This window comes from Nerophis ophidion, linkage group LG05 (assembly GCF_033978795.1).
Source record: "Nerophis ophidion isolate RoL-2023_Sa linkage group LG05, RoL_Noph_v1.0, whole genome shotgun sequence".
Classification (NCBI taxonomy): Eukaryota; Metazoa; Chordata; class Actinopteri; order Syngnathiformes; family Syngnathidae; genus Nerophis; species Nerophis ophidion.
In genome coordinates this window covers 51,597,658-51,613,283 of record NC_084615.1, presented here as the reverse complement: position 1 = coordinate 51,613,283, position 15,626 = coordinate 51,597,658, and the positions used below count along the sequence as shown (strand labels likewise).

Genomic DNA, 15,626 nt, shown 5'->3' with positions numbered 1-15,626 from the left:
AGCATGCCGAAATGCTTATCTTCTTAAAAAAAAATCTCCACATTATGCTCGGACTGCAGAAAGTGGAGAAGGAGGAGGAGGAGTAGTAAGGGTAGTCAGCACTGACTGATTATTTGTTTTATGCTCTTGTTATTAGAGTGATATGTTTATTGTGTTTACACTATTCTTCAGTGAAGACTAAGAGTAATTATTACATTGTTTTGGGCATAGTCGGCGTGGCGCAGTGGGAGAGTGGCCGTGCGCAACCCGAGGGTCCCTGGTTCAAATCCCACCTAGTACCAACATCGTCACGTCCGTTGTGTCCTGAGCAAGACACTTCACCCTTGCTCCTGATGGGTGCTGGTTGGCGCCTTGCATGGCAGCTCCCCCCATCGGTGTGTGAATGTGTGTGTGAATGGGTAAATGTGGAAGTAGTGTTAAAGCGCTTTGAGTACCTTGAAGGTAGAAAAGCGCTGTACAAGTACAACCCATTTACCCATTTATAGTCAGTCAGTGAAACTGGAGCTGTGAACTCTTAATTTAGAGCAGTTGGACAGTGGACAATATTGTGTTGTTTTTGTGTTTTTTGTCCCTGCCCACAGTTGTTTCCAACATATGCTGACAGTAAAAAATTAACTGAAGTGAACTTGAATTGTTTGCACTTTAAAACGTTTTTTGTTTTTTTTATTGGATTTATTTAGGTTATTTTTCAGGGTCTTCTAATTTATTTTTAATTTATTCTTTTCAATTGTATAATTATGTTGGTATTAGTGGTTATTTTGCACTTTAAATATAACATTTAGTTTTTATTGGATTTGTTGAGGTAATACTCTTATGTTGAAGGTTAAAATTTATGTAACCAATTGGTTAATAATAAATGGGTCAGTTTTTCCTATACCTACTCTTGCCTTTTCTAACATTCTACAAAACAAAATAAGGAATAAATATATGTATGATTCGTGCCTATATCGTATCGTATTGATATCGGTATCGGCAAATACTCAAGGCTACAATATCGGTATCGTATCGGAAGTGAAAAAGTTGTATCGGGACATCCCTAATAACAATCCGGATGGTTATTTTCCTCTTTGTTCCGGAGGACACAACGTCCACAGTTTCCATAAACAATTTGAAATGTGGACTCATCAGACCACAGAACACTTTTCCACTTTGCATCAGTCCATCTTAGATGAGCTCGGGCCCAAGGAAGCCGGCAGCTTTTCTGGGTGTTGTTGATAAATGGCTTTCGCTTTGCATAGTAGAGTTTTAATTTGCACTTACTGATGTGGCGACAAACTGTAGTTACTGACAGTAATTTTCTGAAGTGTTCCTGAGCCCTTGTGGTGATATCCTTTACACACTGATGATGCTTTTGGGTGCAGTATAGCCTGAGGGATCGAAGGTCCATAATATCATCGCTTACGTGCAGTGATATCTCCACATTATCTAAAACTTTTGATGATATTACGGTGAAATCCCTAAATTCCTTGCAATAGCTCGTTGAGAAATGTTTTTTTAAACTGTTCGACAATTTGCTCACGCGTTTGTTCACAAAGTTGTGACATTCGTCCCATCCTTGTTTGTGAATGATAGGACGAATGGAAGCTGCTTTTATACCCAATCATAACAACACTTGTTCCCAATTCGCCTGTTCACTTGTGGGACGTTCCAAATGTTTGATGAGCATTCCTCAACTTTCTCAGTCTTTTTTGCCACTTATGCCAACTTTTTTGAAACATGTTGCAGGCATCAAATTCCAAATGAGCTAATTTTTGCCAAAAAAAATAAGTTTTCTAGTCCGAACGTTAAGTATTTTCTCTTTGCAGTCTATTCAATGGAATATAGGTTGAAAAGGATTTGCAAATCACTGCATTCTGTTTTTATTTACAATTTACATAATGTGCCAACTTCACTGGTTTTTGGTTTTGTATTTTATTTCAATATACAAAATTTGAGTTTTAAATAGTCTGCAAAGTGGTTCACCGCTTGCTGTTTGCCAAACCACTGCTGAGAAGCACTGATGTAAACAATTCATTAAGAATAATTCATCATCTGAAAGTGTTGTTTAGCAAATGCCCATCCATCCATCCATTTCCTACCGCTTATTCCCTTTGGGGTCGCGGGGGGCGCTGGTGCCTATCTCAGCTACAATCAGACGGGAGGCGGGGTACCCCCTGGCCACCTAATCACAGGTTGTTTAGTAAATGTTTACTTCAAATAAAAACACTGTTAAGAAGCACTGATCTATATAAGTAATCAACTGATTACAAATCACCTACTCAGTGGCCTAGTGGTTAGAGTGTCCGCCCTGAGATCGGTTGGTTTTGAGTTCAAACCCCGGCTGAGTCATACCAAAGACTATAAAAAATGGGACCCATTGCCTCCCTGCTTGGCACTCAGCATCATGGGTTGGAATTGGGGGTTAAATCACCATATATGATTCCTGGGCGCAGCACGGCTGCTGCCCACTGCTCCCCTCACTTCCCAGGGGGTGAACAAGGGGATGGGTCAAATGCAGAGGACAAATATCACCACACCTAGTGTGTGTGTGACAATCATTGGTATTTTAACTTTAACTTTAAATAATTAAACATTTGAAAGTGATAGCAAGTAAATGTTAACCTGAAATACAAGTCTTATAAGAGTCACTACTCCAATTATACTTTATTTACTGCAGAATGTTTGTGATGACAAGCAAAAAAATGAAATAATTTTCGGAGGTTAAAAAAGTTGTTCTCTTTACCCCACAAAACGTACCTAAAAAGAAGCAAAACCATGTCCCTAAAACCAGGAATGGATCATAGCATGGGTTACCTGTACTCTTGCACCTTTAGTAAACACAATTATAGATCTGAACAAAATGACAGTTGTCAGCTGTTAGCATATATGACGTCACTCAAACATGGTGAAAATGTTTGTTACAAGATACTGCAGTAGTAAACGGTAGGGATGCGGTATGCTGTATACTGCACAGCACAATCAGCTTTAAAAAAAAAAAAGAAAAGGGGATATTTGTTATATATAATCGAGATCGGATGATATGAAAACATTTATCACTAAAAAAATTACTGTCATAAATGTAAATAATTACTAGGAATTGTAATTGAGTTACTTAGTAAAAATATACATATAATATATCTGGCCAATGCAATTGAGGGAAGTTTCATATTGGGGCAGAGTGTGCATGTGTGCCTTTTAAAAAGGGTGCCTGTTGCCATGTGACGTCAGCGCCCAGACAGAGCAGCAGCTCACTTGTCTGTGTTAGCTTAGCAGGGGCACTTTGCTGACTGCGCCCGCAGTGCAGCTCTTTTGAACCTTTTTACTGGAGTGTGTTACTTCTGGTTAATAAAGAGATTGAATGTGCTTCTATAGCTGTTATATCTTCTGGTCCACAAAGGTGGTATTGTTTGGATTGCGAGCTGAAGTTTCACTTCAATCATTGATTTGTTCCCTTATAGTTGTTAGTTGTGTGTGTGTGTGTGTGTGTGTGCGTGTGCGTGTGCGTGTGCGTGTGCGTGTGCGTGTGCGTGTGCGTGTGCGTGTGCGTGTGCGTGTGTGTGTGTGTGTGTGTGTGTGTGTGTGTGTGTGTGTGTGTGTGTGTGTGTGAGATGTTGCCTCATTGTATTTGATATCAAGTTAATGTTGGTGTTTAGTGCTCGTTGTTGCATTTATTAATAAAATAACTTGCTTTGCTTCTAACTAGGTCTGGGCGATATATCGAATATATTCTATATCAAGGGTTTGTGCGATATAGAAAATGACTATATCGTGAGTATTCGAGTATACGTTCTCACACAGTTGTTTTTAGCTGCGGGCATTACACTACAGACTTTCTTTCACTCTTTTTTTTGTCTCCTCACTGAAACATAAAACAAGGGCACCTACTTACATACGTAACATACTGTCAACCGTGCAATGTCATACGCCCTCGCGGAGCAGAGAGGTAGTAGAGAGAAATGTACCATAGATAACGTTTGCTGTGGCAACTAACTTCTGTGGCAGGTGCAAGCGGAGTGGTGCGAGTGGTAATACGAGAGAGAAGGTGCGAATCTGGTAAAAATTGGAGGGAAAATAATTCATTCCCAAGAAAAACAGCACAGGGTCCATCGTCCGGCGGTGGTTTGGCTTCATGCGGTAAGATGTTGAACAGACAACCATAATATGTCAAGTATGCGGCAAAAGCGTTGTTACAAAAAGTAGCAGCACTACTAATATGTAGCGTCATTTGAAAAGTCACCCGCTAGAGAGCAACCTGCACTGACCCAATTGAGTCCGGCGTCTTCCATTTCCAGATCCACACCGTATGAAGTTAAAAAAAAGTCAACAACAGGAGGCGATAACGCCCGCGGTAACCTACCACATAGCGAAGGACATACACTATTTGATTTCCTATTATGCAGCTCATTTTTATTTGACAGTTGTTGAAATATCTTGTGTGACATCATACACAAAAGTGCACTTTTTTTTGTTTTAAACTTTGGTAGTGGCGTTCTGTACACAACATTCACTTTGATTTAGTGTTGTTTTGGTATGTTAGTGACATCGTGCACAAAAGTGCACTAAAAGCAAGTTGTTGTTTTTTAAATGTCTGACAATCTTGCATTTTCTGTTTTGAAATTACATGGATTTTTGTGCCACTGCTTAATAACTGTTTAATAAATACAGTTTTGGTAAATTGACTTAGTTGTGATTTCCCTCTCTGCATGAACGTTTAAAATTAGCATGTATTAAAGGGTGTACCCTGCCTTCCGCCCGATTGTAGCTGAGATAGGCACCAGCGCCCCCTGCGGCCCCAAAGGGAATAAGCGGTAGGAAATGGATGGATGCAGTGTGAACAAGAATGTTTTAATGTAGACACATACTGGTGTAATTATATGCATCAAGTGTTCATTCAAGGCTAAGGCAAAATATCAAGATATACATTGTGTATCGTGACAAGGCCTGAAAATATTGATATATTAATAAAAGGCTATATCGCCCGGCCCTACTTCTAATGTTGTTTTATTGACATAAAACCACATCAAAAGTAGCATGCCACGTTGTCCTTCATACATACCTTGTGTAAATTATTTCTCCACGGACTTGTTCGCCTCGTTAATAGTTGTATTTCCCGCACTCGACTGGAAGCTTAGCTTTCAGATGCAGGAATAAGTATATTGTGCTGCTGTGTTTTTTAACCACTTTCCTGTGTGCAGTCATTTGTTCCACGCCTGTCGCTGCAAAACCATAGTACTGACAACTTTTTGGAACAAACGTCTCGCTCTCGTTAGCATTAGCCATGTTTTGCTAAGGTTGCGGCTAATAAAGGCAGAGGGACTACGAAAGATCCTTGGGGCAAAATAGGCCATAAGGTGAACCAGGAAAAAGTGGCTGGAAAGTGATTTTCGTTCCCACGTCTGGGCACTACTCTTTTTTTGCATTTTTGCATTGACAATGTCATTGTGGACCTTTTGGTTAAAAGTTATCCGCAAAATATCCTGGCAGTTTTTTTTAGAGCAATAAATGTTTAAATATAGGAATTACAAAAAAACGAAAATCTTATGCAGTTGTTTTTTCTTGTAAATGTATTTACATTCATTCTGAAAACAAAATCTCTCTAACAAAATGACATTAATACATATACCTAACATTTGAGACAAGTATTTTAGCATTGGTATACTTTAAATTGAATTTAAACCATGAAACATACAAAACAAATTTAAAAAAACGCTTCGAAGTAAGTGAATAGCAACCTGTACAATTGAACATAAACATGGTACATTTTGCTTAACAATAATGTCTTATACATTAAAAATTTCAGTAAATACCGTGTTATAAGAGGAAGTAAAAAATAAAATGAAATAAAGAACACTTTGGCCCAAAATGGCTGACAACAATCAAAATATTGAATAATGCCGAAAAATGGAATCTGTACACAATATGGTATAAAACAATATTTACATGAACAAAACAATGTGTTGATGTCACAGCAAGTCTTGGGTATTTTTTTTTTTGTTATTTTGTCTTAACTTAGCACGTTGTTAAAGCCATATCTCAATAATTCTTTGATAGATTTTCCTCAAATTTGGCAGAAACTCAAACCAGGAAAAAAAAGAAATCGTAAAATACTCTGAGGGATTTTTCTCAAATGTGGCAAAAACTCAAATTTTTATTAGAGAACTAACTGATTAAGTGTGACTTTGCGTATTCTGAACAAGGTATTGTTCATCTCTTAGCTATCACAATCATCTGAGCCATCTTCCCATGTGCTTTTATCCTCTGTTTCCATGGAAATATTGGCACAATTTTGGCACTGACACAAATCAGTACAGGACAGTCTTGCAGACATACAGGAACATCTTCCAGTCTCCCATTTGTTGTGCTTGCAGCTGGAGTGGACTACCTTAAACACACTATCAGGGGCAGGATTTGTAGTCATTCATGTAACTATTAACCATCCATCCTCAATTGCCATTGGGTGAAGGAGCAGACATTATACCTTTGAGATAATGTCATTATTGCAGCCTGGTAGTTTGCCCTTTTGCAGTGTTGGTGCAGGGTGTCACTTGTAGGGGACATTGAGAGTTCTGGCAAAGCTGATGATGCCGTGCAGAATGCTCTGTACCTTGCAGCCTTGACATTTTCTGCAGATGATTGGCCATACGGGTTTTACACATATTTCCTCAGCACATCAAATGTTGACTGGTCCAATTCAAAGCTGCTTCCCAGATGTGTAAATGCAGACAGGTATGCCATTGGTATGGTGAGTAGTTCCACGACCTGACAGTGTCTCCTCCCCAAAGTCAATATTGTCCCACACCAGTATTGTAGGAGTCTTCTTCGAGAATCCAACCGGGATTTTGGCTCTGCCCTCTAGTAGTTGTAGTTGGGCAAGGCTAGTGTCTAGACTGACAACTGTGTCCCTTGAAGAAAAACACCAGTTGGGGAAAGTCCAGAGTCAGTCTTCTCTTTAATTTATCCTGCCTGCAACATAAGAACACAGGGAAAGAGGAGCACAAGGGTGTAAATAAAGATATATTCATATTGAAAAGTATCAGTACTTTAAATATATTATCGAAGCCTTTTTTCAAATTATTTATTACTATTCTTTTGATATTTTCCACCATAAAAGTGTTTTACATCGCTGCCAAAAAAAGCTTCTGTTGTTACCTGTAGTTTGAAGCATCACAATCTTCATGTTTTTGCACTGTATTTAAAAACATTCGTCATAGCTGGTTCATTCTCAGCACCTCCTGATTAACAATTATCCTTTGACAGACGGTCCTCTCGCAGAAATGTGTTGTAGCTGGCATCAAAGGTTGGTTAACTTCTGAAAAGAAAAAGAAACACACGCACACATTTCATATGTGCCAAAAGGTATGCAGTCAAAATTGTAGCTACATACAAACAGCCTTTTCAAGTGCATCTAAAACAAATGTAATATCATGGAAAAGTCAATTCAAAAAGTGAAACTTTTATTTATTCTATATTCATTTCATAATTATTGACACTCTATCTGTCATGCATCTATAATCCATCCATCCATTTTCTACCGCTTGTCCCGTTCGGGGTCTCGGGGGGTGCTGGAGCCCATCTCAGCTGCATTACGAATTGTAATTTATAGAGTGTACTGTATATAATTGATAATGCATTTTAATAACTCACACTTCTTCATCTGCAATTCCAGTAACTGCTACATCAGACTTTGTCATGAACCTGGTGTACTGTCTGGAACAGGACTTGTGGTACCGCACTTCCATGGCCACGCAGTCTCTGTCTTTAATATGCAAGAGAATGCTACTGTCTTGCTTTATCCTTGCAGCGTCAATCAACTGGCCCAAAATTAGGATGATTAAATGGGCAGCAGGGAGGGGTTAGTACGTCTGCCTCACAATACGAAGATCCTGAGTAGATTAGATTAGATTAGATAGTACTTTATTTATTCCGTCAGGAGTTCCTTCAGGAAAATTAAAATTTTCAGCACAATCCCATTCAAGATCAGACAAACATTACAGGGAGACAGAACAGGATCGCTGACGGGTCTGCCGGCTTCCAGCGCCCCTTACAAAAAAGATGAGATACAGGTAAACAAGGGGGGGAATGGGAGAAAAAAATGGAAGATTAAAATAAAGTTTAAAAAAAAAAAAAAAAATTGGTCTTAGCCTGGGCCCCGGAGAGGGGGTGCAGACTGAGGCTAAGGGAAAAAAACATCTCATAGTCATAGTACACATCCCTCTTACATGTGTGTAAGAGCGAAACATCAAACATCAAAGAACACAGAGGACATTAAAGCAGCAGATAAAACCAGGCACTTCGACATACAGCTATGAATAAAAAGTAAAAGAAACATATCCACTGTGGTGGCCTCTGCGGTGTTCCACGTCATCGTCCACTGGGGTGGAGGGAGCATGGCCAGAGACAGGAGCAGACCCAACAAAGCAACCAAGGCAGCCGACTCCACTCTCGGCCAGTGTCCAGTCCGCATGGACGAGCGAGGATACGTCCAAGGTGACTGAGGTGTCCGACACCTGCTCACCCAGCCAAGACACCGCGAAGCCTCTCCGTCCCAGCGCTCAGTGCTAGCTCCGCAGCCCTGTCCCCTCATCCGCATCTCCTCCAGTCCGTCCAAACCGACTCCGGTGTGGCAGACATCCAGCAGCTGGTCTCCATGGCCAAAAGGCTCCCGGGAGGCAGATCCAGAAGTGCACAAAAAAAGCACAACAGAGGTCACGAAAGTGCCACCCCTTGTCACACAGTCCCAAAGGGTCCTGAACCAAAAGGCAAAAAAATATAATAACACATGAAAACAAGAGGGAAACACAAAAGGATGACACTAAAGCACAGAGCTCCTGCCAACAGCAGCCACTACAGTAGCGCCATCTTGGAAAAAAAAAATGTTCAATCCCGGGCTTGGGATCATTCTGTGTTGAGTTTGCATGTTCTCCCCGTGACTGTGTGAGTTCCCTCCGGGTACTCCGGCTTCCTCCCACCTCCAAAGACATGCACCTGGGGATAGGTTGATTGGCAGCACTAAATTGGCCGTGGTTTGTGAATGTGAGTGTGAATGTTGTCTGTCTATTTTTGTTGGCCCTGCGATGAGAAGGCGACTTGTCCAGGGTGTACACCGCCTTCCGCCCGATTGTAGCTGAGAGGCTCCAGCGACCCCGAAAGGAATAAGCGGTAGTAAATGGATAGATAAATTGTTTGTATGTGTGTAAGTGCTATGTGTAGAGCATGGGTCTCAAAATCAATTTACCTGAGGGCCACTGGATGCAGAAACTGCGAGATGCTGGGCCGCAAGAAAAGATTTCTTTAAAAATCTAACATGCACATTTTAATGAATTCACCTTCTATGAATGGCTTTCCCGCCCTAGCAAAAAACTTGCCAACCCTCACGATTTTTCCGGGAGACTCCTAAATTTCAATGCACCTCCCGACAATCTACCGGTGCAACCATTTTCCAGAATTTGTCCACATTTTCACCCGGCCGACATTATTAAGGGCTGCCGTGACTGCACTGCCTTAAACGTCCTCTACAACGGTGGTTCTCAACCTTTTTTCAGTGATGTACCCCCTGTGAAAATGTTTTTAATTCAAGTACCCCCTAATCAGAGCAAAGCATTTTGGTTGGAAAAAAAGAGATAAAGAAGTAAAATACAGCATTATATCATCAGTTTCTGATGTATTAAATTGTATAACAGTGCAAAATATTGTTCATTTGTAGTGGTCTTTCTTGAACTATTTGGAAAAAAAGATATAAAATAACTAAAACTTGTTGAAAAATAAACAAGTGATTCAATTATAAATTAAGATTTCTACACATAGAAGTAATCAACTTAAAGTGCTCTCCTTGGGGATTGTAATAGAGATCCATCTGAATTCATCAAGTTAATTCCAAACATTTCTTCACAAAAAAATAAATCTTTAACATCATTATTTATGGAACATGTCCATAAAAAGTCTAGCTGTCAACACTGAATGTTGGAGTGTTGTATTATTTTTTCACAGTTTATGAACTTACATTTTTTATTTCATTGAAGTATTATTCAATAATTTATTTATAAAGGATTTATGAATTGCTGCTATTTTTTCTAATAATTTTATAATAAATCCCACTTGCCCCTTAGCATACCTCCAAGTACCCCCAGGGGTTTGAGCATCCCCTAGAAGAGGACTACTGCTCTACTGCATGTCATCGCGCATGCTTCTACATCACACAACCAATGTGCCGGCTCTGTAACATGTTGTATGAGACTTTTGCAGAACTACGTCAGGGGCTGCAAGACGTAGTTGTTCAACAGCCATACGGGTCACACTGAGGGTGGCCGTATAAATAACTTTAAGAGTGTTATAAATATGCGCCACACTGTGAACCGACACCAAACAAGAATGACAAACCCTTTCCGCACCCTAACACAACTTAAACACAAGGGAACAAATACCCAGAACACTTTGCAGCCCTGACTCTCCCTGGCTACAATATACAACACCTCAACCGACGCAGGTAAGGAGGGTCTGGGGATGGAAGGTTGGTGGTAGCGGGGTTGTGTATATTGTAGCCCGGAAGAATCAGGGCTGCATGGGATTCTGGGTAATTGTTCTGTTGTGTTTATGTTGTGTTACGATGCGGATGTTCTCCCAAAATGTGTTTGTCATTCTTGTTTGATGTGGGTTCACAGTCTGGCACATAGTTGTAACAGTGTTAAAGTTTTTTTTATGGCCACCCTCAGTGTGACCTGTCTAGCAGTTGATCAATTATATCTTGCAATAACACAAGTGTGTCTTACATGGCCAGATGCAACATATAACTCGGCTTACACGCTGCCCGTTCAGAATGTAGGGGGCGCTGAAGTGCCATTATGGCTTTCCCTGAATATTGTTGATATGGTATAAATCGACAGGGGCTTCGAGTGAATTGGTGCCCTGAAATTTAGGGGTCTCTTGGGAAAATTGGGGACGTGGGCAAGTATGACACAGTTAAGCGCCGTTCATATTAAACCTCCGGGCCGCACCAACATTGAATTGTCATATCAAAGTGCGGGCTGCATAATTATGTCTCGCGGGCCGCAATTGGCCCGCGGGCCGCATGGTAGAGACCCCTGGTGTAGAGTGTCTGTTTACCTGCTGAAAGCGTTTCAGCCTGTGAAAGATGGTCCCGCTGGTTGCCTCACATGGTAATTTTCTTGTATGTTTTCTTGCAAATGATACAGATGGCAGGGAGCACAGGGCCAGCAGAACCGATAGGCAGGCCCGTCTTCGATCTTACTTTTTTCTCTTTGGAATGCCACTTGTCGAGCCTGAAGCGTTGTCCCATGTCACAAACTCATCCTGACCCACATCCAGCCGCTTGGCCAGTTTTTTGGCAGAATCCAAACGCTTCTTATCAATGAACCGCCGGTCTTTCCTTTTTTCGAAATTTTTTAAGGTGTTTTAGCTGTTTTAGAGTATTTTCCTCTTCATCGCTAGACGTTGCTGACATCGCCATCTTGAATCTGCGCGGCTACCCGATTGGTCGAATGTGAAGCACGTGACAAAAACGTCACCTCTTGATATGAAAATATTGTTACGCCAACCAAGAAATAGTCCCGACTTTAAACACTAATTTAAAAAAAATTGCCTACATGTCCAGTGAAGAACTTTTTTTTTCTCATTGAAAACAAAAATATCTTTTTTAAGAACCAATAATTATTCAGTGCCCAGACATGGGAACGAAATGAAACGAAAAACGGGTTCCCCTTACGGCCTATAAAGTATGGCAAACCAAAGGAGAAAAAAATAGATTTTTTATTTTTTAAATTGTCTGCAACCAAAAACTCTCATATATGGATGAAATCGATATATCGCCCCGGCCTGGTGTTAATAATAAACTGTGATAAAAACTCAAAGCAGTTAGTATGCCCATATTAAATTAAAATAATTGTGAAAACATGATTAATAACAGCAATTCAATAAATTCCCGGATCATTGATGTTCATTTCCTTAAGAAGCAAGCAAGCTCGCTAATTGCTAGCATGAATACAAAAGACATTGTCCAATCGAAACGACATACTCCAATCTAAACTTGTATAAAAACATTGCTATCTGAGCAACTAAGCTATTTCATTTTGTACATTGAGCCTACAAGCTGTGCTTTCTTTGGACACTTCACTCCAGAGAGATGTGAAGATCCATACATGGACATGTCTGCAAAAGGAAGAGGAGGTACCCAAAAAGTGGAAACACCTGCATTTATCCACTTACTAAACTATATAGAGTCTATAATGTTGGACTTTATTTATTTGTATGCAATGTGCAATGCAAATTTTGTATTAACAGAAGTGGGTTTTTTTCAAGATGGAGGTTATGCCTTCCAGAGGTCTTTATATTTTCGTTTTCAATACAAGGTGCTATTTATCTGTTTGAGAAAGAACAGCTTTAAAATTGTGTTCAGTATATTCATGTTGTGGTATTGTTTCCTTTCAAACTACTATTCTTTGATCAAATAAAAGCATTTGTGTTATCATATCTGTTCGGTTTCTTTAAGAAGTGAGGATTAATAATATTTTTTGGTGAGATTTTTAGATGCATTGTTTAATTTTGACACTCAATAGTTTTTTAGACTACATCAAGTGATACTACAATGAACTGGATGGACCATCACTGAGAACTTCACTAATGCTTTGTTCCTTTTAACAAACTTTCAAATTAACACTGAACTTGAACCATATACTTTCTCACTTTAAAAGATACTCTTATCTTTGATTCAACCATCTTTTATTGCAATTTAGCATTATATAATGAGTGGGTTTTGGAAATGTGCATGTGAATAAATCTTGTATTTGACATGTTGTTAACGGTAGCCTACAATCTGGTATTTTTTATCTTTATTGAATAATCCTTTTAAATGTTTCTTCCCATTTTTTGTTTGATCTAGTGCTCCCCCCCGTCTTGGTACCGCGACACAGCGAGTTCAATCCGCAGCACAGCTTGCTGGTACAGTTTCGCAACCTGACCCACAATGAGCCACACATGCCCCTGAACGCCACCTTTCCCGAGTCCTTCCAGCAGCCACACAGCGGGGGCAGCAGCACGGGTGGAAGTGGTGGTGGCGGTGGAGGAGGGTCTTTCCCAATTTCTCCCAACTCTCCTTATCCTCCTTCTCCAGCCAGCAGTGGTACTTACCCCAACTCTCCTGCCAGCTCGGGGCCCTCCAGTCCATTCCAGCTCCCAGGTAAATAAGCAATAAAATTGTTGACAAAAGTATTGTCAAATGTGACACGTTTTGTGGTTGCGTACGTGCATCAATTAACATTGTACAGAAGTATAAAGATAACTACAGTAGTTTACGTGGAATACATAGTTTTGTGTCGCTACACTGATTTTTATCGTTGATATTTTTTTTCTCTTTATGATGTCTCTTAATTGAGAGGCAGACTCTTCTGATGGCAATGGGTCAAAGGAAATTAAAGCAAAAAGAGAATTAAGGATGCACAATATTTTTAGCCCATACTCATACAGAGAACTTCCTGCTTCTCAAGACCGATAGCAGTAACTTATTTATATCCATTATTCTTTTCTTTTATTTAAAAATGCTCAGAAAGTGCAAAAATGCCAACCAACATTGGCTGCATGCTTGGTCTAAGCTGCCATCATGAGGGCTAAAGATGGAATGTTTGAACTCAGGTTGTTCCTATACCAATATTTTGGTAACGGTACTAAAATGTATGTTGATACTTTTTAAACAAGGGGACCACAAAAAAATTGCATTATTGGCTTCAGTTTAACAAAAAGTCTTAAGGTACATTGAGCAAGTTTCTTTTTGCAATCCAAGAACAATTTTGTCCTTAGATAAAGATAGTGAACATACTAGACAACATCTTCTAGTGGTAAGCAAACAAAAGCTCCTAAATTGTGTGCTGAAGTATTGTCATTTCCCATTCTGTTATTTTGTCAAAATGAAGGACAAGCGGTAAAAAAAAATGTTAGCAATTCCATGGATGCTTTTCATTCGTTTTGGATGATATTACAAATTTGATACCAAATAGTTACAAGATTATACATTGGTCATAATTTAAGTCTTTTTGTGTCCAGGGACATATTCCCTGAGTTTATAAACATAATGTAAATTACAAAAAAAAATACAAAAAATTGTGATGATAAATATTGATGTAATCATAGTAGTATTGACTAAATATGGTCTAGTACTTGGTATCATTACAGTGAATGTCAGGTGTAGATCCACCCAAGCCGTTTGTTTAGATAGTGAAGCGCCAGCTTGTTAGTGGTGATGCCGGTGAGCATAGCTATTCATCGTCCAGCACAGATGCTACTTGTGAGAAACTTACTTTAATTGTCGCCAAGGAAGCGAGGATTAGTGATTTAGAAGTAGCTAAAACACTGCCGACTGTGGGTGTATGTTAGCCGCTAGCTAGTTAGCCATGCTTCAAAGCACCTCTTACAGAGCGGCGTTGTAGTGTTATTATAGCTTTACCTTTAACGTTAGTTTTTAAGCCAAAATGCGTCCATTCTCCCTTTTCTGTCTACGCACTGGGTCTGTCTGTAAGTACTGTGTGATTGTGCATTGCCAAACATGCTCCAATGCTCGTAAAACCAGCAATGTCATGGGGTGACTACGGCGCCCGGTCAGGCCCGTTAAAATAAAAAAAGGACGCAGTATTCTTTAGAGGCAGTATAGTACTGTTTATGATTCATTAGTATTGTGGTACTTTAGTGAAGTGAATTACATTTATGTGGCGCTTTTATCAAGTGACTCATAAAGCGCTTTACATTGTGAAACCCAATATCTAAGTTACATCTTTAAACCAATGTGGGTGGTACTGGGAGCAGGTGGGTAAAGTGTCTTGTCCAAGGACACAACGGCAGTGACTAGGATGGCGGAAGCGGGGATCGAAACTGCTACCCAGAGGTTGCTGGCACGGCTGCTCTACCAACCAAGCTATGCCGCCCACTATTACCAGTATACCCTAGTTTGAACATGTGAAATAATCTCGTCCTCTGAAATGAGCATGTAAAATGTCCCCCCAAGCAGGTAATATGATTCTATTAACCTGATCCAACTGCTTTAATTACTAAGGCGTGACAGCCCCTGAGAATGTTAGTCTTTTTAAAATAATTTTTCTCTAACATGTTGGCAACTGTTTTATACATTGCTAATCTTTATGATGTAAGTTTTGCACTCTTATTACATTTTCTTGGGTAGCCTTAAAAGTGGAGATTAGCGTGAGTCAATATGGAGTCAAACAGCTCATATTGCATCTCTGTCGGGAATATTTGGCATGTGGCTGCTCGGCAAACCTCGGACTTGTGAAATCTGACACCATTCTGTTGGATTGATAGGGATGATTGTTCAGATCCGGTGTGCGTGAGTGCTTGTGCGTGCGTGCAACACACACTTTAAAAGATTTACCAGCAGCAACAACTGTCTCATCCTCACTAACCGCTCCCTTCTTGTCGCAGCTGACACCCCGCCGCCAGCATACATGCCTCCTGATGAGCAGCTGGGCCAGGAGAGCCAGTCCATGGAGACAAGCAGTAGCCAAGTGCCACAGAACCTGGTCAGGGGAGGTGAGCAAAACAGTAGTCTGGACCTGTAAATTACACAGACCAAGCATTGTACTCTAATATTAATAATGGAATTGATTTACCGTATTTTCCGCACTATAAGGCGC

The 15,626-nt window shown here is 40.1% G+C and overlaps 1 protein-coding gene across 3 annotated transcripts in view; it reads left to right on the top strand.

Moving 5' to 3' along the window:
• The window catches only part of smad5 (SMAD family member 5), a 70,505-nt gene that overhangs the window by 37,293 nt on the left and 17,586 nt on the right, over positions 1–15,626 (top strand). For all 3 annotated transcript variants that reach the window (XM_061901487.1, XM_061901488.1, XM_061901489.1), the window contains 2 exons: positions 12,872–13,168; positions 15,415–15,522. In XM_061901487.1, coding sequence (XP_061757471.1) covers positions 12,872–13,168; positions 15,415–15,522 — 405 coding nt within the window. The remainder of the gene's footprint in view (positions 1–12,871; positions 13,169–15,414; positions 15,523–15,626) is intronic.